The sequence below is a fragment of the Mobula birostris genome, chromosome 7, assembly GCF_030028105.1.
Source record: "Mobula birostris isolate sMobBir1 chromosome 7, sMobBir1.hap1, whole genome shotgun sequence".
In the NCBI taxonomy this organism is placed as follows: domain Eukaryota; kingdom Metazoa; phylum Chordata; class Chondrichthyes; order Myliobatiformes; family Myliobatidae; genus Mobula; species Mobula birostris.
In genome coordinates, this window is record NC_092376.1 from 28,310,585 (window position 1) to 28,333,342 (window position 22,758).

The 22,758-nt window shown below is 41.1% G+C and overlaps 1 protein-coding gene across 2 annotated transcripts in view; it reads right to left on the bottom strand.

Annotated features, from left to right (window-relative positions):
• Window positions 1-258: 258 nt before the first annotated feature.
• Window positions 259-22,758, bottom strand: part of relt (RELT TNF receptor) — a 70,567-nt gene continuing 48,067 nt past the window's right edge. For both annotated transcript variants that reach the window (XM_072262816.1, XM_072262815.1), the window contains 5 exons: window positions 16,950-17,033; window positions 16,162-16,264; window positions 12,215-12,433; window positions 7,959-8,103; window positions 259-2,939 (listed from right to left, as the gene is read on the bottom strand). In XM_072262816.1, the coding sequence (XP_072118917.1) occupies window positions 2,928-2,939; window positions 7,959-8,103; window positions 12,215-12,433; window positions 16,162-16,264; window positions 16,950-17,033 (563 nt within the window). In that variant the 3' untranslated portion in view covers window positions 259-2,927. The remainder of the gene's footprint in view (window positions 2,940-7,958; window positions 8,104-12,214; window positions 12,434-16,161; window positions 16,265-16,949; window positions 17,034-22,758) is intronic.

Genomic DNA, 22,758 nt, shown 5'->3' on the forward strand with positions numbered 1-22,758 from the left:
TGGGAAGGAGGTCAAGAGTTACCCGAGGTGGTGAGAGAATGGATTTGAAAACAAAGATCAGCCACGACTGAATAGTGGAGTGGACTCGCTGGGCCGCAGTCTTAAAAATCTGGTTGCTAGCAATCTATTTCAAATTATCTAAATCCACACAGAATTTAGAAAAAAAACCCACAAATACAATTTCAAAGCATTAGAAAAGGAAGTCTGTGCACAGCTCTAATGGTATAACAATAATAAAATTTATTTCATTGGGAAGCACCCAAGTAAAACTCCTGCAACAAAACCCAACCAAGAATAAATAAACACATGATACAGGAATGGTTTATATCAGTGCAGCTACATCAATATGTCAGTACATTAAATACAGTAATGTTACACAACCAGAATTAAAGTAAACATTACTATTAAGTTTAAAAAGCAGCAATATGCAAATTAATTTTCACCCAAAATTAAAATGCTGTAAACAAGTCTTACAAAAGGGGATTAAATCAGTAATCATTTTCAGCACCATACTTCACAGATTCCCTCCAAATACTCAGCACAGCACACAGTGGTGTCAACTACCTGCATATGTGAATTTAATTTCCACCCCCCCCCCCCCTTTCCCCACAGTGAATGTGGAGTTTGAAATTTTAATGTTGTTTAAGCCACGAGCTGCAGTCTGTAAACTCAGAATTGCCATTTTGGGAGTCCCATTCTTAATGGCAAGATCAGCATGAGGGACTAGTTCTATAACTATGCTGGTCCTCTGCCGCTGAAGCTACTTGTTTTGCAGGACAAACTGCAAAACACTTATTGGTTACAAGTTGCTTCAGAATCAAGCATCCTTAGTAAGGATGACAGGCACTGCAGGAGCCACTGCCTACACTTGCAATGATGGTAGCTGCCTCACAACCTCTGCCCCATTTGCCATCTTCCCCATAGTACTATCAGTAAATACAAATCCCAAGTTGCCATTGATAGTGGACTGGAATATATCACTTGCTTCCAAACAAAAAATGTCCTCTTCTAACTGAATTTAGTCAATTCAAATTTGTTGTCCGTGAAAATGCTGCAATCTTTTTAAAAAAATAAACATCTTCAAACTATTGGCCCAATTAAAAAGTCTAAAGATAGTTTAATGCTTGCTTAACTCTCCTCTCTGAATACTGTGGATCAATGGATGGCTATTGTTATAATTCTGCATTAAAACTGCATTTCATTAGCATTTTACAGAAAGGACATGGATGAAATAAAAACATTATGCTTGCACTCATCCAAATCAGTGGAAACAGTCCTGTTTCAATGGTGTCTTACCCACCCAATGCTGTTTGCCTAACTATTCAGGAATATAATACTGTAGTGTTTCACAATGAATGGTCGGTTCGTTATAATTCCTGCTTTGAGATTGTGCTGTATTTATCACAATTACCTAAAGAATACAAATCATCAGATGACTACTGACTGGAATCTCCTCACGTCAGAAATACAATCACAATAATGAAAGTTTACCAGGACTATTCCAGCTCTAGGCATTACTTTGCACATGGCTCTTCTGTACGTACACCAGGTGAATACATGTCTCAAACTAGTGGAATTACACTGTACAGCCAAAATGTCAAATTTCTTAAACCCCCCCCCCCCATTGACCTGTCAATAATAAACAAATAGTTATCAAGGACCATTTCCCTCTTTACCATTTAGGATCTCTGCCTGTTTCCCCACCTGAAGCATTTAATGTTGCTATACAATAAATTCAAAGTCCAGTCATTCTCCATACATAAATAAACTGCTGTTCCATGATACGTGATTTGCCAGTTTCTGGGTGAGGCAACACAGCTGTTGCAACAGTGGGCATCTACCACACCCACATGACCAGTAGGTAGTGAACAAAAGGGGAGGTGTGTGCACTGTTGGTACACACTCACTAAATACCCTCCCTGTTCTAAATCAACTGGCAATCTACTTGTAGAGGTAATAATGAATGTTTACAATATTCCTTCTGAAAAAGGTATATTATTGCTCTGACTACAGTACCACACCTTACAAAGATAGGAATAGGAAAGCTGCTTGTTTTTCCATTGTGTTGAAATAGTTTTCTATTGTTCCTGTCTTTATTACTTTTTAAATGTTCAGTGGGTCAAATTTAACCCGAGTCATTTACTGCAGCGTTCAGAGAAAGTTCTTTTTACTGGAAAAGGGACATTACTTGTTCCATGGGTAATGTCAAATCCTGAGTTGTTTAAACACTGGCCCTTTTAAAAACTATTTTAAAAATAACTAAAGCAATAAATGAACTGCGACTTTTCTATTAGTCACAAATTTTGACGCTGTTCAAAAGTGGTTTGTTAACGTCTTATTGCATTTTTTCCCCTTTAAAACAATGCTGAGTTACCTCTCCAAACTCGTTACTGTCTGCTGGTCCTACAGCTTGAATTTGTTTAGTTACAGAGTTTGGTCCAGTCGTACATGTAGAATTAATGAGATTGTTTTGTTTTTTTTTTCCCCTAAGTTCCTCAGAAGTGCTCTGGTTGCCCTCAATATAGAATCTAAAAATATCTGAAAGTATGAAACTATCAAATAAATCAATATTACTGAAAAATCTAAAGGGGTGACAAATATAAAGCATTTTGGTGTGCAGTTAAGGTTACAACATTTCCAAATAAAAGTTACAATTATAAAAATAACCTGGGAGGGGATAGGACTGTTTTAGGGAACACACATATTAGCCGTTGCTCCTCCAGTCTCAGCTTTCAAATTGTGCTCAAGTATCTGAGTTTGTTTCCCAGCAGCCCTTCAAGTAGACCACATTTTGCTACAGAGCATTTGGGAAAGGGATTTTTTTCTTTTGTCTTAAATGTTCTTAGGTCCAAGGTGTACATTTTCCACCTTTGTTTCAGCCCTCACTAGGGGTAACTTACTGACCTCTTCAGGATCTTCAATGAAAGTCAGTCACCAACCTGTTTAAAAAAAACAAACAAAATGATGTTTTAAGACACGAGCAATAATATCTAGGCAATACACTTAGAGTGTTCCTATGCAATGGACTGGTTTGAGGTCATTGCAACGTGCGTTTGAGAGTCTTAAGACTTCTCCACTACTCCACCTGCATTTAGAAGAGTAAAGAAATTTAACACATCCCCTTTGACCTCAACACTTACACCTTAATGTAGAGTTAGGCCACTTGGCCCATCGAGTCTGCTCTGCCGTCCCATCAGGACTGATTTATTATTCCTCTCAACCGCATTCTCCTGCTTTCTCCCTGTAACTTTTGACACCCTTACTCATCAAGAACCTATCAACCTCCACTTTAATGAGACCATAAGCTTTGGACTTACTGATTTTTATAGATGCAACATAGACCTCACAATCTATCTTGTTACAGGCTTGCACCTCTTTGTCTGCATGCAGTTACTCTATGATTTTATTCTGCATTCTGTTATCATGCTGTTGTTGTGAAATTATCTGTATTGATAGCAGGTAAAAAAGTTTTTCACTGTACCCAGTATACATGACAGTAATAAATCAATAACTATTTTCAATTGGAAATATATTTGTAATTTAATTTTAAGCTATTCTTCGTTTTGATAGATCTTTACATACTCTAATCTGCATTGCCTCCATTGGTCAGACCATATTTGGAAGTTTCAAGTCCAATATTATTTTATTTTTTTTTAATTTAGAAATACAGTAACAGGATCTTCTGGCCCAATGAGCCCACACCACCAAATTACACCCATGTGTTCAACTAACCTTTACCTCCTTGCAGTCATGGGGAGAATGTACAAACTCCCTACAGAGCGGCAGGAATTGAACTTGTGCCTGTTACGCTAAGCACTATGTTAGTGCGCCACCCTCATATTGGTCTACTGATTTTAAAAAATGCTAATGCACAGGTACAGAGAACTGACAACACTGAAACAGGCCCATTGGCCCACTATAGCAATCAAATACCCATCTGTACTAATCTCATTTACCTGAGCAGCCTTTGCAGTGTTGGTGATTCAAGTGTAGATGCTTAAAACCTGACAGTCTTTGCTGCTACTGCCACCAATTCAACAAACACATCCGGGATTCCGGAAGTTCTTCCTCGGGTCCCTTCTAAACCTCTTACTCCTTACCCTGAACCATTTTGGGTACCTCTGCTTTGGGGAAATTTACTTTGAGGACAGCTCAGTCAGGTCAACTTTGTAACCACTGGAGTTTAAGCAAGAAAGGTCTAGATTAAAAACAAGATCACAAGGGTACTTGGCAAAGGGTCATTTTTTTTAAAAAAAAAAGGAACAGCCAGTTAAGCTGAAGTGTTCTCTCTCAGAATTTCTTTAGAATTTTCTTTCTCCAAGGGTGGTGGAAGAGCTTGAGGTGGATAAATTCTTGGTGAACAAAGCAATGAGATGGCACTGTGAGTAGGTGGGAATCGAGACAATCAAAAAAACAATAACCCAATTGAATAGTGAAGCAGCTTTGAAGGGCAGAATAGTCTGTCCCTGCTAATAGTTTGGCACAGACTAGATGGGCTGAATGGCCTGTTTCTGTGCTGTAGTGCTCTGTGACTATGACACCACCACATCATCAGCTCACATACAATCAGTCAGCACCAGCAGTTTAATGTCTTGCGTGTGTGAATCATTTTGTAATTGCCCTTCAACTTATGATTTAGTGACCCAAGTCCTGAGATGGGGTAAAATCTCCGCTTTTGTCTTTTACCTGATGTGGAAGGCAGCATTTCTGAACTCTGGGTCACTTCCTGCCACAAATGCAACATCACAGAACACAGTGCAGATGATGCTTGTCACAATCCAGCATGTTAGTCATCACACCTCATTTCCTCCAATACACAAGTTATTGTTAGGTTCCAAGACTAGTCGACATGTATAACATTCAAATCCTCTAATTACAACTGTGATTTCATTTTGGAGAACAAATATTGCTGCAGACTTCTAAAAGACTTGCTAATAAGCAATGCAGTAAGGATTAAATAATCTTCACCCAATTTTTCAATTGAGGGAAAGAATTGAAAGATATATATATATATAAAAAAGCATCTTCAAAAGTTTTTATTCAATTAACCTACTGTAACAACAATATGAACTTATGGAAGAGGAAGGTTTCTTTGCTGACCCTGTGCCTCATTTGCTTTCCTGTCCAACCTTCTCATCCCTTAGTAAGTCAGTGTCAGCTCTGAACATACAGTACCATGCAAAAGTCTTAGCTATCTGATTTTACTGTAGTCACCTTTACTAGTCACAAACAGATTTGTTAAAATTTGCAATTAAATAAATCTATAATCAAACAGCAACTGTAAACCATAGAAAAATCCAAGCAGATTGCTATTAAAAATCTGGTCCCATTAATGCTCCTCAGTGAAGGAAATCTGCCCATCTTACCCGGTCTGGTTAGCACTGATTTCGAGAGGACTTGAATAGAGAGCAAGGATGTAATGCTAAGGCTTTATAAGGTCACATTTGGAGCATTGAGAGCCATTTTGGGCCCCAGATCCAAGGAGGAATGTCCTCGTGTTGGAGGGGACCAGAGGTTTATGAGAATAATCCATGGGTTAAAAGATTTAATGTATGAGCAATGTTTGATGGCTCTGGGCCCGTACTTGCTGGAAGGATGGTGGGGGTGGGATTTCATTGAAACCTGTCAAATATTGAAAAGCCTAGATAGAGTGGACAAGGAGAAAATGTTTCTAGTAGTGGGAGGGTCTAGACCTGAGGGCACAGCCTCAGAATAAAAGGGCGACTCTTCATAAAAGAGCTGAGAAGGACTTTCTTTAGAGAGAGGGTGGTGAATCTCTGGAATTCATTGCCACAGATGGCTGTGGAGGCCAAGTCATCAGTATACTTAAAGCGGTTGATAGGCCCTTGATTAGTGAGGGTGTCAAAGTTATGAGGAGAAGGCAGGAGAATGGGGTTGAAAGGGAAAATAAATAAGTCATGGAGTGGCAGAGTAGACTCAGTAGACTAAATGATCTAATTCTGATCTCGTGTCTTGTGGTCTGTGTGAATTCAGACCCACCAATGCAGCTGATTCTTAAATGACCTCAATTCAGGGGTAATGAGGATTGAACAATAAAGGCCAGCAACTCATAAATGAGTGTCAAATAAATTATTTGCATCAAATATAATAGCCCTTTTTATTGGGAAAGATCTTTATGTGTCAGAGGATGTAGGGATTGTGGAAGAATGAGATTTGCCTTTTGTCAGCATTCCACCAGTTAAGCTGCTTCAAACAAAAATAAGTCTGGTGACGCTACAGCTATAATAATTAAATTGTAAGGCAGGTTTCATAGACTAGCTCTGTATTCGCTGGAACATAGAGGGCAATCTATCCTGTGTTAAGGATGATCAAAGGATTGTTAGGGAGCTATTATTCGCATTGGAGTTATTAACCATACAACAAAATAGACTATCCCTCCCCACTGATCTCCGTCCTGGCACTTATCCGTGTAAGCGGAACAAGTGCTACACATGCCCTTACACTTCCTCCCTTACCACCATTCAGAGCCCCAAACAGTCCTTCCAGGTGAGGCAACACTTCACCTGTGAGTCGGCTGGGTGATATACTGCATCCGGTGCTCCCGATGTGGCCTTTTATATATTGGCGAGACCCGACGCAGACTGGGAGACCGCTTTGCTGAACATCTACGCTCTGTCCGCCAGAGAAAGCTGGATCTCCCAGTGGCCACACATTTTAATTCCACATCCCATTCCCATTCTGACATGTCTATCCACAGCCTCCTCTACTGTAAAGATGAAGCCACACTCAGGTTGGAGGAACAACACCTTATATTCCGTCTGGGTAGCCTCCAATCTGATGGCATGAACATCGACTTCTCTAACTTCCGCTAATGCCCCACCTCCCCCTCGTACCCCATCTGTTACTTATTTTTATACACACATTCTTTCTCTCACTCTCCTTTTTCTCCCTCTGTCCCTCTGAATATACCCCTTGCCCATCCTCTGGGTTCCCCCCCCACCCCTGTCTTTCTTCCCGGACCTCCTGTCCCATGATCCTCTCGTATCCCCTTTTGCCAATCACCTGTCCAGCTCTTGGCTCCATCCCTCCCCCTCCTGTCTTCTCCTATCATTTTGGATCTCCCCCTCCCCCTCCAACTTTCAAATCCCTTACTCACTCTTCCTTCAGTTAGTCCTGATGAAGGGTCTCGGCCTGAAACATCGACTGTACCTCTTCCTACAGATGCTGCCTGGCCTGCTGCATTCGCCAGCAACTTTTATGTGTGTAGCTTTATTTGTCATATGTACATTGAAACATACAGTGAGATGTGTTGTTTCTGTCAATGACCAACAGTCTGAGGATTGTGCCAGGCAGCCACAAGTGGCACAATGCTTCTGGTGCCAATATAGCTTACCAACTTACCAATCCCAACCGGTACACATCCTTGGGATGTGGGAGGGTACCAGTGCACTTGTAGAAACAAGTGCAGACACGCGAAAAACATAGAAACACTTTACAGGCAGCAGCGGGATTTGAACCCCAATCGCCAATGCTGTAAAGAGATTGCATTTACCGCCCACTACGGAGCCACCCCAGTCTGGTCATACAAAGACTGACAGAAATTGAAAGGATACTCTAAATCAGGAATATTTCCACATTAACTGCCTAGCCATCCAAAACATCTGACAGCAAGTCAACAGAAATTTTAAAAAATGATGAACCACTTCTTAAAAAGTTTGGGCATGGATATTAAAGGTTATGGATTCAAAGCTAGTATAGCAAGTTAAGATGCAGATACCCATGACCCCAGGGGTAGACAGAATAGACCTACCTCCTGTTAACATAAATAATGAAGAAGGTGGAAATTTATGATTAAAATAATAAATCCTTGAAAGTGTTGGAAGTGTTCCTGTTGATAAAGAATTAGACCCAGCCAAATCAAGAAACTGAGGCTACACACTTAATATGAACATGCCCTTAAACGCAAGTGGAATAACCCGAGGGTTGACCACTCTTACCTCTTGCTGGCCGGCTGTGTATTTTGGGCATTTTACTGAGCCCAGTAATTTTTGATCCATTGCACCATCACAGGTAATGTCTACCAAGTCACTTTTCCCATCAGCTACATTCTGCTTCTGTTCAGGAATCTGAGTGACACGGAATCTGCCACAGTAAGGAGAAAATACTGAAAGGTCAAAAAATGCATGAGGAATAATAAATATCAACTTCAAAAATGTCAGTGAACTTTGGCTATGTTATTGTAGTTGTACTATTCAGAAATAGAGATGATATTGGATACAAATAGATACAGATAGTCCTTTGCACTATTTTTGTAATAGTAGATTTTACATCTTGCACTGTAAAGCTATCACAAAACAAATTTCACAAGGTATTTCAGTGATACACCAAATTCTGATTGCGATCTAGAGAAATATAATTTTATAATTTATAAATACTTTAGTGAAAGATGCTTGAAGCATACAAAGTCTGAAAGATGATCATATATCCTAAATGAATGATGTCACCATCTATTTTGAGGGAGAGGTGTGGACAAGCAAAGTTCACATTTCCTGCCTCTCATTGTGCTGAGCAATGTGATCACCCTTGTTAATTAATTCATGTGTTCAGTTCCAGGAAAAACATGAAGGATAGAGGAGCTCAGAGGAGAAACTGGGATGATTATAGTTGCCATGGAGGAGAGGAGCAAGTTTTAAACTGTTTTTTAAAATAATAGAATCCAAGGAGTATGCCACCTGGCCTTGGAGATTGCTCCAACATTCATCAAGATAATGGATGATCATCTATCATCTACTTTTTAAGATGGGATGAAGGCAGAAGGAAGGAAATTATAGGCCTGTTAGCCTGACTTTAGTGGTTGGAAAGAAGTTGGAGTCTTGAGATCAAAGGATGAAGTTCTGCGGTACTTGGAAGCACGTGATGAAATAGGCCAAAGTCAGCAAGAAACTCTTGCACGATAAATCAGTTGAAGAATTTTTGAGGAAATAGAGGCAGGATACACAAAGGAGAGTTAGTGGACATTGTTTATTTGGACTTTCAGAAGCCCTCTGACAAGGTGCTGCACATGAGGCTGCTAAACAAGATATTAACACAGATAGAAGATTGACTGACTGGCAGGAGGCAAAGAGTGGGAATAAGGGGGCCTCTACTGGTTGGCAGCCTGTGACGAATAGCAAACTGGAGGGATCAGTGTTAGGACTGCTTCTTTTCATTATATGTCAATGATTTGGATGAAGGAATTGATGGTTTTGTTGCCAAGTTTGCAGATGGTATGAAGACAGGTGGAGGAACAGGTAATGTTGAGGAAGCAGGGAGTCTGCAGAAGGACTTAAAACAGATTGGCAGAATGGGCAAAAGATATAGTGTAGGGCAGTGTGTGGTCATGTACTTTGGCAGAAGAATAAATGGGGAGAACAATCAAAAATCAGAGGTGCAATGGGACTTGGGAGTCCTCGTGCAGGATTTGCTAAAGGTTAACTTGCAGGTTAAGTCCGTGGTGAGGAAGACAAATGCAATACTAACATTCATTTCGAGAGCACTGGAATACAACTGAGGCTCTACAAGGCAACGGACAGACGCACTTGGAGTATTGTGAGCAGTTTTGGGCCCCTTATCTAAGAGATGATGTGCTGGCATTGGAGAGAGTCCAGAGGTTCACGAAAATGATCCCAGGAATGAAACGGTTAACTATGAGGAGAATTTGATGTCTCGAGCCTGTGCTCACTGGAGTTTAGAAGAATGGGGGAGGGGTGGGGAGTACCTCATTGAAACCCATCAAATATTGAAATAGATAAACCTAGATAGAATGGATGTGGAGAGGATGTTTCCTCCAGTGGGGGAGTCTGCGACCAGAGGGCACTGCCTCAGAATTGAGGGACGTACCTTTCGAACAGAGATGAGAAGGAATTTCTTTAGCCATAGGGCGGTGATTCTATGGAATTTGGGGCCACAGAGAGCTGTGCAGGCCAAGTATATGTAAGGCAGAGTTTGATACGTTCTTGATTAATCAGGGCATGAAAGTTAACAGGGAGAAGTTTTGAAGAATGGGACTGAGAGCGATAACTCAGCGGAGCAGGCTGTTATGGCTCTCAGGACAATGGCCCTGCTCCATCCTCGTTCCTTAGTGTCCAGAACTCTCTTGATTTGTGCTTTCAATGAACTCCATGACTGAGCTCTCTTCTAAGATTTCTAAAAGAATGAAAAAAAATCGTTCCGAGTTCTAAATGGTCTCCCCCTATACTTAGATTATGATCCCCCCCATTCTAAACTCAAGCATCCAAGGACACCTTGAACATTATCATTTCCCAATCAGAATAGGTTAGAAGATTCACATTAGCAGAAAAGTCAATAACCTAATACTTTCTTGTCTTCAGTTAAAAGGAAATTCGGAAGTCCTGTACTTCTCCAGGGAAACACTGATGAGATTTTGAGGTAGCTTTTTAATGCTGTACAAATTCAGGGCATACTGCCAGTCACTGACAGACAGACACCAAAGAAGTGACATGTAGGGTTTGACCACTCACTCTTTGTGGGGGGGGGGGGGGGGGGACACGAATTGGAGATTGATTGACCAGTAAAATAATAGAACACAGTACAGTAGACTATTTGGCCAAGGATCTCGTACCAATATTTTAACCTATTTTAAGATCAATCTACTCCTTCCCTCCTGAATAGCCCTGCATTTTTGCATCATTCATGCGCCAGTCCAGGAGTTTCTTAAATATCCCTACTGTATCCGCTTCTGCCACCATCAATGGCAGGGTGTTCCATACACCCATCACTCTAAAAACTTGCCTCTGATATCCTTACAATCACCGTAAAACTATGGCCCCTTTATTAGCCATTTCTGCCCTGGGAGAAAGTCTATCTAATCAATCTATGCCTCTCATCTCATCTTATCTCAGGTCACCTCATATCCTTCTTCGCTCCAAAGAGTAAAGACCTAGCTTGCTTGGTCTTACAATATTACACAACAATGCCTACACTGAGCTCGGACACAGTTCATTAGTTTGAAGTAGATTGGTGATAATTCACTCAGAGAATGATGAGGCAAAAAGTCTTTTTCATTTGGATGTACATTCTAATACAAGTGTTTTATGCTGTGCCAAATCATTGGCAGGACTTACTTAATCAAAAAGATGTGCCACTTGGGAGTGAAAAGGGGAGGGGGATTACTGACATATTGTGGAAGCAAACCTTAAACACACTTTAGCGGGGGAGGGGGGTGGAAAGTGATGAAATATGAAGCAACAGCCCCAAATAACTCCACTGAATAACAGAGCCTGAACAATGGCACGGACCATTTGAGGTAAGTAGTCTGTCCTATGCCGTATATTCAGTGCAAAGGTTGCCCGTGGTGAGGGGAGAGAGCAAAGGAGCTGGAAGTCTGAAATAAACACAAAATAAAATGCTGGAAATAGTCACCAGGACAGGTAACAGTGAAAAGAGAAAAAGTCAACATGATGGCCTTCTATCAGAACTTGTAAATTATTTTTTAAATTTTATTTAGATACAGCACAGTAACAGGCATTTTTGGCCCAATGAGCCCATGAAGCCCAATTACATTCTAGTTTCAAATAGACTTGCATTAATTATGCAACTAACCAGGTTCAGGAACAGTTATTATCCCTCAATCAGCAGGCTCTGATCCAAAGGGGATTACTTCACTCAACTTCACTTTATCATCACCGAACTGTCCCCACAACCTATGGACTCACTTCCAAGGACTCTTCATCTCATGCTCTCAATATTTATTGCACATTTATTTATTAGATTCTTCTTTTTGCATTTGCAGTTTGTCATCTTCTGTACGCTGGTTGAATGCCCTTGCTGGCCAGTCTTTCATTGATTCTGTTATAATTATTATCCCATAGATTTGTTGAGTATGCCCACACAAAAAAAGTCCTCAGGATTGTATATGGTGGCATACATGTACTTTGAATCTTTTAACCTGTACATCTTCAGAATGTGAGAGGAAATCAGACCAGCAGGAACACAGGGTCACGGGGAGAGAGTACAAACTTCTTACGGACAGTGGCGGGAACGGAACCCAGATCACTGGCGCTATAAAGATCTGCACTAACTACTGTGCTGCCCCAAAGGAATTAACTCTTTCACTGTCCTGATCTGACTTGGCCTGCTGAGTTACTGCAGCTGTTAGCAATACACAAATCCTGTTTTTAACATTACTACTTTGCATAGAAAAGATACACTCTGAAATCAGAAGGGATAGTCCTCAGTGCAGTGAGGCACTTACCTGCCAATGGATAGGATGGTGATTTCGCCAGGCCTATTGGCCCGGGTTCCCACTTTGACAGATTTTGCAGCGTTCCGGATGGGAGGATTCAGCAGCAGTTCAGGCCACTTCTTCTGACTGCACCGTGTACAGCTGGAGCCCAGTGGGGTTGCTGACGTCTGTACCGTGTGCACATGATGGTGTTTACATAGCTTGGGAATGGTCAACAATGGAACCAATCTGTAGAAAAAGGAAAAGAGGATCAAAGTCTGATCTCAGATAGCTTTATCAAAGAAGTCAATCCCAATACAACAGACTTGAAATGCAAAAGGAAATAAGGTTCATACAGGGATAGAAAACGCCTGTCCAACAGAACCCAAAAGGTAATACAACAGTAATCTAAGTTTTATAATCTACAATTGTAAAACTGGCCAAAAATAATTTTGGCGATTGAAGACTTCGGTGAAGTGTGCTCTGAAAACTGGTTATCATTGTAGCTGCTGGAAATGAGACCAAAGATAAGATCAACAGATTACTGATGTAGTAACTGGACACCATTTTTAAAAAGTGAAGAATGTGATGGTAGTTTGTAGGATTCTGAGAGGGTACCAACCAAAGGGAGTTCATTAGCTAAAGAAAAGCACCTTGGACATTGAATCACACAGCATGGAAGTTGGCTCTTCAGCTCACCAAATCCATGCTATCAAGCAAACACTCCTCTTACATTATTCTCCCCACTTGCCTAAAACCTCCCCCCCCCCCACTCCACTGAACTACATTAGGGGAATTTACACTGGTCAATTACACTGACTGAACTACTTTCCTTTGGGAACTGTGAGAAAACTAGTTCGGGGAAATCCACACAGTCACAAGGAGAACTTGGAAGCATTACACAGACAACACCAGAGGTCAACAGAACCCAGACCGAAGGGGCTGTGAGGCAGCAGCTCTCCCGTCTGGCAACCAGGGAACCTTTAAAATGGAACTGCCACTGCAGTATGAGGTTTTCTTTACTGCTTCTCGAGTGTAAAATAATGTTAATAATAAAGTAGAAGGGAAAAGTGGATATTAATGTAACAAACATTTGCAAAATAACTTCACTTGGCAAAGAGCCTTCCCCCCCCCACCCCCCCCAATTGTGCAAGGAATGCAAAGGATAGCATCAGAATAATATTTAAAGGTTTTCCTCAAATTAACCAAATTTCCATTTAGTTTTTGGATTCACGTTTCAGATATGGAACATTCCATGTTTTCATCAGACTATCATTTGGATTACGGAAGAATGAGAAGCCTTGATTTATCTGAAGGGGGAAAAATCAGGATAATTTTCCTTAAATTAATGGGAGGTATCACCAATTTATTACATAAACAATAACCGATAAAAATCTTTGTTGTATTACTTAGAAAGGGCCGGTATTGGAAAGAATGGAAATGGAACCCAATCATGTTACATCTTTCCACAACTCTAATTAATGCAAGTCTATTTGAAACCAGAAATGTGCACGGGTGAGTGCTTGCCAGCTATCTGATACCATTTACATTCTCTTTAGCTTTCCCGTATGGCTGAGCTGTGCACTAACATTAAAACCAGACAGGTTCCTCTGTAAATGTTAGTCCGATAAAGCACTACTTTTGAAACTGGTGATTAAGTTGTTCTACATGCGGGCAATAACGCTTAAAGTCCTGCAGTCAACATTAGCAGTAATCCATCATCAACTTCAGAGGCACGTCTTATTCTTAAGAATATCAAAAGCTAAAAAGTGCATCCAAAAAGCTCATCGTGTGACTACTTCGAACGAAAGTATGGGGAGGAATGTTTGTGAATGACATAGTTCGATGGTCTTTTCATTAGGTTTCAAATTTACAATGACACAAAATTTCAATGTGATATAACAAGATACTTTGTCCATTTACAGAGTTTGGGCTTTCCTACTGAATGAGTAGCACATGAAATGAAAGAACTCAATTAGCTGACAGTGAGGGAGAGGGACACCAAGGTCAAGGTCACTGTTGATTTTCAGTCTGTTTAAACTTTTAGTGTGCATGGCCAGTGTGGACCTTGGCTTAAAAACTGAGTGTGCAGCAAATGTTCAGAATTCAGTACAATCTTTGGAGTTAAACTACCAAAAAAAATAGCAAGGTAGATAAAGAGCAGCTTCACCTTTTAGTTATAATATTGCTGCTGCTGATGTACAAGAATAAACTTGCACTTAGCCCAAGGGTTATTAAATAGTGAGAAGTCAAAAATAAATAAATGAGGTTTTCTGCCCCCAAAATACTCTCTGGCAGAAAGGTCAGGTGCTCTACCATATTCTGGTGATTCTGTTTTTGCCCCCCTTGTCTCCTCCCGATCCCTCTACCTTTTAGTTTAACTCCAAGTTCAATCCTGACCACCAGTGCTGACTGGGAGGAGTTTACAAGTTTTCTTCAGTGGGTTTTATTCTTCAGGTGCTGTGACCTCCTAACATCCCAAAGACATGAGAAGAGGTTGGCCAATGGGCTGTTGTAAGTAGCCCCGAGAGTCGGTGAGGGGTAGAAATTGCAAGGAGCTGACGAGAATTTCCAAATTCTTCACTGAGAACTTTTTCACTCAGAGAGTGGAATGAGCTGCCAGTGTAAGTGGAGGATGCAGGTTCAATTTCAGCACACAAGACAAATTTGGATTGGTACATGGATGGGAGGTGTATGAAAGGCTATGGTGTGGGTGCAGGTTGATGGGACTAGGCAGAATAATAGTTCAGCATGTACTAGATGGGCCAACGGGCCTGCTTCTGCACTGTGACATTCAATGACTGACACTAGAACATGGTAAGAATGAGATCAGTGTGAGAATGAGATCAGTGCTGGATGGCAAGTACAGGACCAATGGGCTGAATGGCCTATTTCCATGCTGCAAGCCTCTGAAGGAGAATAGGTCCAATTTATTTAAGCCCCTTAATTTTATACACCTCAACCAAGTCTTCCTTCAGCTTCCTCTGTTCTAACAAATTTTTTAAAAAACTAATCTTATCGTTCCTAATAGAGAAGCTGACTAAATTCTCGCAGGGCTTGTTCTGTTCTTGTGGTTTTTGCCCACTAATTCACTTCACATCAGCCAGAAGAGACTTGCTGCATCATTCCAGATTTGAAGCCAAGCCACAGAGGCAATAGAGCAGCATAATCATCCATGATTGTCCTGTGGGGCACCTAACCACACAATCTCAAATGGAGCAGCACAGAAGGGCCATTCCAAAAGGGGTTTTGCAATTCCAGCAGTGTTCAGTGTGAGCAAGAACGAACATCCTCTGTCCCTAAGATTTTATTACAGGACACAGAATCTAAATATCATGGAAGATAATTTAAGAACATTATGTAAATAGGAGTAGTAGGCCAACAAGATTCTTAGGCCTATTCCACCATTCAACATCATCAGGGTTAATCTATGCTGGCCTCAATTTCTCATCTATGCCAGTTCCCCATTACCGTTAGTTTCTCAATCTTCCAAATATTTATCTCCACCCTAATATAAAACAAATGATCTTGTATCCACAACCCTCAGAATCAGAGAACTCCAGAGACATTCACTACTCCTACAGAAGAAATTTCTATACTCCCCAGTTTTAAATAACCAGCTCCTTTTACACTCCAGAATTTTCCACCAGAAACAATGATGCAAACAAATTTCACATTAGTACTTAATCTGGAAGTGGTTAAATATAATTGGGCAGAAAGTCAAGTTTAGCTAATTTGATAGTTCTTGCCAGAATAGCTACAATGGTATAAATGGTCTCTTTTTGTATTTTTAAAACTCCTAACTCACCTGAAAGAAACAGAAAATTTGCCAACTGTTTTAAACAATTTCATCTCACCTCAACTTCAAGGGAGTGTGAATCAAAACGTGGCCTAAAAAGCACTCTATCTCAAACTCAGCTCAATTCCCTGGAAGTCTAAAGTAGTCAGATTTTCAAGTCCATTTATACACGACTTACCTTTCGGATGCATTTTTACCAGTGATGTCTGCTCTGCTGTCGGAGGCAGTCCCCTCCAAGAGCTCGTGCTCCTTCAGCAACTCTTGTAAGGCTGCAGCATTTTCTGTGGTCAACAAAAACACCATATGATCAGTCATGGAATCGCAGTGCATCGCAGCACTGAGAATGTTGGATGATGTGCTGCTTTGCAGCCACAACAGCAACTGCTTAGGCTATTTCTCAAGAGACCTGATCAATATTCTATTCTTCCTTTGAAAAGTTACACTCTTGGATGTTTTTTTACAAACCCAAAGATGGTGAAACAGAACAAATAAATCCAGAACTGGTTTGGACTTTAAGCTCCATTTAACAATGGGCATAGATGAACCCCATCTATATTTGAAACTGGTTGTAACAATATCACAAGACTGAGGAAAAATGGTTGCTTGCAGTGACATGTAAACAGCACCAGAAAAGTATCCTCGCTCTGAATCCCCATAACATCCCACTTAAGATTATGGCAGCAATAGTGAATGGAGGCAATTCTCAGGGCATAGTTTGCAAATTTCTAATTGCTGGATAAATAGGCAAACCTTTGAGAGATGCCATCAGGTTCATGGTATCGGACCATTCAAACCAAGTGTTCAGTACGCATCTGCACTGTTGTTGGCTCCAGATATTCAACAAAGAACAGGAGTACTGGTCAAGGACTGTGTGATGTTGCTGCCATACCTTGCCTTACTTGAAAGCACTAATGCCGAGTAACCACGTACCTCTAACGGCAAATGAAGGACTAAACCAGCACTAACCTTTCTTCTCTGTGATCAGCCGTACCAGCACACCAATTGTGTCCTCATTGGTTTCATCTGATCTGAAGGGAATCGCATTGATAGCTGCAGTAAAAGAAAAGAAAATGAAGAGGGTCCTTTGGGAACTGAAATCATCATCTACACTAAGCTTCTACTTTGTTCTCTGTAGGGTTTATCCTACAATGAAGAAATTAGACTTTATAGGCGCGAGCACGAGGCAAGACATTTGCAGGATACATAAGCAAGCGATTCTGCAGATTCTGAAATTACACACACACTGCTAGAGGAACTCAGAAGGTGAAGCAGTGTCTATGAGAGGACTACACAGGATACACGTTTTAGGAAATTCACAGCTGGAAGCACTGAATGTTGAGAACTTCATTTTTGTTTGATAAGCTCTGGTGCTTAGAGACAGTACACACCACTTTGCAACGAGTGTCCTAACGTACCGGGATTTCATTCCTCCATATTGTAGGAAGTTACAGAGTATTGACTGGAGTAACACTTCATACCAAATACCTCAAGATTAAACACTTCTAAGGGTCACATTGAAAGGATAGAGCCGAGACCAGTACCTTGGCTGAACACTGCTGATTTAAATCCTAACAGATACACAAAAGCTTGTGAAGGCCACACTCATTTTCATCTTTTCCCCCGGGATTTGTGTAAAACCCAACAAGTTGGCATAACAAAAATAATAATAATAATAACAACCTGTATCTAGTTATTCCAAGAGCATTACGACAACCACATCATATGGGAATGGCAAAGTTCAAAGTACATATATATCACCATATACAACTCTGAAATTCATTTTCTTGTGGGCATTTGTAGGACTAGAGAGAAATAGAATAGTGAAAAACTGCACACAGAGATGAACAATGTGCAAAAGTCAAAGTGTGCAAGTCCGCAAAGAAAAATAATAAATAAATGAACAATAAGTATTGAGAACACTAGTTGTAGAGTCCTTAAAAGTGAGTCCATAGGTTGCAGATCAGTTCAGTGCTGGGGTGAGTGAAGTTATCTGCTCTGGTTCAAGAGCCTGATGGTTGAGGGGTTATAACTTATTTAACCTGCTGGTGTGGAACTGGAGGCTCCTGTATTTCTTCCCCAAATGACAGCAGTGAGAAGAGAGCATGACTTGGACCGTGGGGTTCCTTGATGGATGCTGCTTTCCTGCAACAGTGAGCCCTGTAAATACGCTCCGTGGTGGGGAGGGTTTTACCTGTGACGGACTGGGCTGCATCAACTACTTCTTGTAGGATTTTCCACTCAAGGGCATTGGCGTTCTGTGATGCAACCAGTCAGTATACTCTCCACCACATATCTAGAGAGTTTTGTTAAAGTTTTAGATGACATGCCAAATCTGCACAAATTCCACGTACAGGCACTGCCATGCCTTCTTTGTAATGGCGCTCACTTGCCAAGCCCAGGGCAGATCCTCTGGAATGATAACTCCAAGGAATTTAAAGCTGCTGACTCTCTCCACGTCTGATCCCAGATGAGGACAGACTCATCGACCTCCAGTTTCCTCCTCCTGTAGTCTATAGTCAGCTCTTTGGCTTTACTGACATTGAGTGAGAGGTTGCTGTGGCACCATTTAGCTCGATTTGCATACTCCCTCATATACAGTGGTATGCAAAAGTTTAGGCACCCCAGTCAAAATTCCTGTTACTGTGAATAGCTAAGCAAGTAAAAGATGACCTGATTTCCAAAAGGCATAAAGTTAAAGATGACACATTTCTTTAATATTTTAAGGAAGATTACTTTTTTTTTTATTTCCATCGTTTACAGTTTCAAAACAACAAAAAAGGAAAAGGGCCTGCAGCAAAGGTTTAGGCACCCTGTATGGCAGTACTTAGTAACACCCCCTTTGGCAAGTATCACAGCTTGTAAACGCTTTTTGTAGCCAGCTAAAAGTCTTTCAATTCTTGTTTGGGGGATTTTTGCCCATTCTTCCTCACAAAAGGCTTCTAGTTCTGAGAGATTCTTGGGCTGTCTTGCATGGACTGCTCTTTTGAAGTCTATCCACAGATTCTCGACGATGTTTAGGTCAGGGGACTATAAGGGCCATGGCAAAACCTTCAGCTTGCACCTCTTGAGGTAGTCCACTGGGGATTTTGAGGTGTGTTTAGGATCATTATCCTGTTGTAGAAGCCATTCTCTTTTCATCTTCAGCTTTTTTACAGATGGTGTGATGTTTGCTTCCAGAATTTGCTGGCATTTAATTGAATTCATTCTTCCCCCTCTACCAGTGAAATGTTCCCCATGCCACTGGCTGCAACACAAGCCCAAAGCATGATTAATCTACCCCCGTGCTTAACAGTTGGAGAGGTGTTCTTTTCATGAAATTCTGCACCCTTTTTTCTCCAAACATACCTTTTCTCATTGCAGCCAAAAAGTTCTATTTTAACTTCATCAGTCCACAGGACTTGTTTCTAAAATGCATCAGGCTTGTTTAGATGTTCCTTTGCAAACTTCTGACGCTGAAGTTTGTGGTGAAGACGCAGGAAAGGTTTTCTTCTGATGACTTTTCCACGAAGGTCATATTTGTGCAGGTGTCGTTGCACAGTAGAACAGTGCACCACCACTCCAGAGTCTGCTAAATCTTCCTGAAGGTCTTTTGCAGTGAACCGGGGGTTTTGATTTGCCTTTCTAGCAATCCTACAAGCAGTTCTCTCAGAAAGTTTTCTTGGTCTTCCAGACCTCAACTTGACCTCCACCGTTCCAGTTAACTGCCATTTCTTAATTACATTACGAACTGAGGAAACGGCTACCTGAAAACACTTTGTTATCTTCTTATAGCCTTCTCCTGCTTTGTGGGCATCATTTATTTTAATTTTCAGAGTGCTAGGCAGCTGCTTAGAGGAGCCCATGGCTGCTGATTGTTGGGACAAGGTTTGCGGAGTCAGGGTATTTATAAAGCTTTGAAATTTGCATCACCTGGCCTTTCCAAACCATGACCAAGAACAAGCCATAGCCCTAACAAGCTAATTAAGGTCTGAGGCCTTGGTAAAAGTTATCTGAGAGCTCAAATCTCTTGGGGTGCCCAAACTTTAGTACAGTGCTCCTTTCCTTTTTTCCCCCACTCTAAAATTGTACAAAACAAAAATAATGCACTAATCTTGCTTAAAATGTTGAAAAGAATATTTCATCTTTAACTTGATGACTTTTGGAGATCAGTTCATCTTCTACTCACTTAACTATTCACAGTAACAGAAATTTTGACCGGGGTGCCCAAACTTTTGCATGCCACTGTATGCTGATGTCACCACCTTTAATTTGGCCAACAATAGTGGTGTCATCAGCAAACTTAAATATGGCATTGGAGCTGTACTTGGCCTCACAGTCATACTGTAAGTATAAAGTAGAATAGGGGGCTGAGCACCTAGCATTGTGCTGATGGTGATTGTGGAGGAGATGTTACCAATCTGAACAGACTGAGGTCTGCAAGTGAGGAAATCGAGGATCCAGTTGCACAAGGTGATATTGAGGACCAAAGCCATATGGGGGAGCAGTGTTGCAATTAGGGTTACTGCCTCACCATGCCAAAGTCCCAGGTTCAACCCCGGCTTCAGGGAAATCTCTGTGGAGCCTGAACATTTGTCCTGTGATCTAATTTCTTCTCATAGTCCCAAGACATACAGTTTATTACATTAATTGGCTGGTACGTGTCTGGCCCAAGTTCCAAAAAAATGTTGCATGGAATAGGACTATTTCCTGGAAATTATAGTTCATGTCTCCAAGCCCAGGCAACAACCTGGTAAATCTTTTATGCACTTTTTCTAGTTTAATAATCTCCTTCCTGCAACAGGGTGACCAAAATTGTACATAACACCCTCAGTGTGGCCTCACCATTAGCTTGTATAACTGCAACACAATTTCCCAATGATAGATAGATAGATAGATATACTTTATTGATTCCGAGGGAAATTGGGTTTTGTTACAGCCGCACCAACCAAGAATAGAGCATAAATATAGCAATACAAAAACCACAAACAATCAAACAACAGAATGCAAACTATGCTAGATGGAAAATAAGTCCAGGACCAGCCTATTAGCTCAGGGTGTCTGACCCTCCACGGGAGGAGCTGCAAGTTCGATGGCCACAGGCAGGAACAACCTCCCATGCCACCCAGTGTTGTATCTCGGTGGAATATGGCCAAAGTCCAGCAGCAAAAAGTTCAATATCCGATCTACAAACACGTTCCTCGATCGTAATATGACCCAGATTGCACCATCTGTTGTTAACTAGAACAGTAAGCACCCAACTCCTTTACGTTTACCGCTCTCAGTGCACTTCTGGTCAGCCCAAACAGTCCGGTGAAACACATAACAATGCACTCCCGAAATGTTCTCTGATGCCTGGCTAGCGCTGTGAACTTGTCCATTTTATTACCCACCGAACTCCTCTTCTCCATAAGTCTCTGTTGTCTCGACCCGGTCCTCTTTCCTCGACTTTGTGATCCCCCTCTGCATCCTCTGTGTGTTTTCCTCCAGATTTCAGCCTTCTGCTCGCTAAACCGGCTGGCATTAACTGGTCCCTGGCATACACAATGCGACCATGCTTCTGTCCCGCTAATGAGACGTGTCGGAATGTAACTATTTCCAGCACTAAAAACCCAAATAAAACTCTCTCTACCAGCATATTAGAAAAGGTGCGGCTTAGACGTGTTACCGTGAGAAAAAAAAACCACAAAAAATAACGTAAGTTAAAGAAAAAGGTAAGAATACTGGTCGGAACGGCTGTAACAGGCTGCATGCACGACCGGCGCACGCGCACTATGTGCACAATGCAGTGCCCTGACTGATGACAGCCAGCGTGCCAAACACATTAGCAACAATTAAAAGCCAGCTAGATAAATACATGGATAGGAGGGGTTTAGGGGGCTATGGGCCAAATGCTAGCAGATAGGACTGGATTGTCTTTGGACGAATTGGGCTAAAACGTCTGTTTCCATGCGGTGTGACTAATTTAGATTCAAATTCATTGCACAAATGTCACAACAATACATTTCATACAGGTAACATTTCTACCCCAAGACCTCTAGTGACACAAACAGACTCCCTAAGTGTCATGCACGTCCATGCCTATCAACTAGCCATGTCATGCTTTGGGTTTCCAAAATGAACTTCATCTAGCCGGCCTGACCTGAGAAGGCATTGGAAAAATACACCAGCACCTCTAATTTTTGAAGAGATCAAGGGAAGAATCTTTTTACTATTTTACTCCTTAAAATATAGACATATTCTAATTTTTCTTTGACCATGTTTCTATAATGAACTCGATTTGGCCTAGTTAGTGGAACTTTAAGGTGCTTTCAGACTCACGCTGACATTGGGCCAAGACTCCTGACAGTTTCCTTTTACACAAAGGCAGGAAACGGCATAACCACTAAGAATTACCCCGGCATTGAATATTCTGATTGGTTAGCTCTGACCTGACAGAAAACAATTAATATCTTTTACTGGGTTTTCCTCTATCCAAGAATACCCAGTGCATTAAATATCTGATGGGAATTAAAACCAAATTTCTTTGGGAAAATATTCAACTGTGTGGCTATACAGCTTTGTTGATACAAACAATACATAATATTATTTAATTCATACAACTTTTTAAAAAAATTATTCCTTTCCCTTTGAAGAAACTGCATGATGACTTCAGTCTGATCCTCACTTAGACTGTTCTGTGCAGCAGTCAGTTGACAAATCATAGCAAGTGCCATGGCTTTTTATTGTCCCTGTTTCTACAGACAATGCACGTTGAGGTGATCTGTACTGTGTTGCTATTTTTTTGCCACCCGGGGTG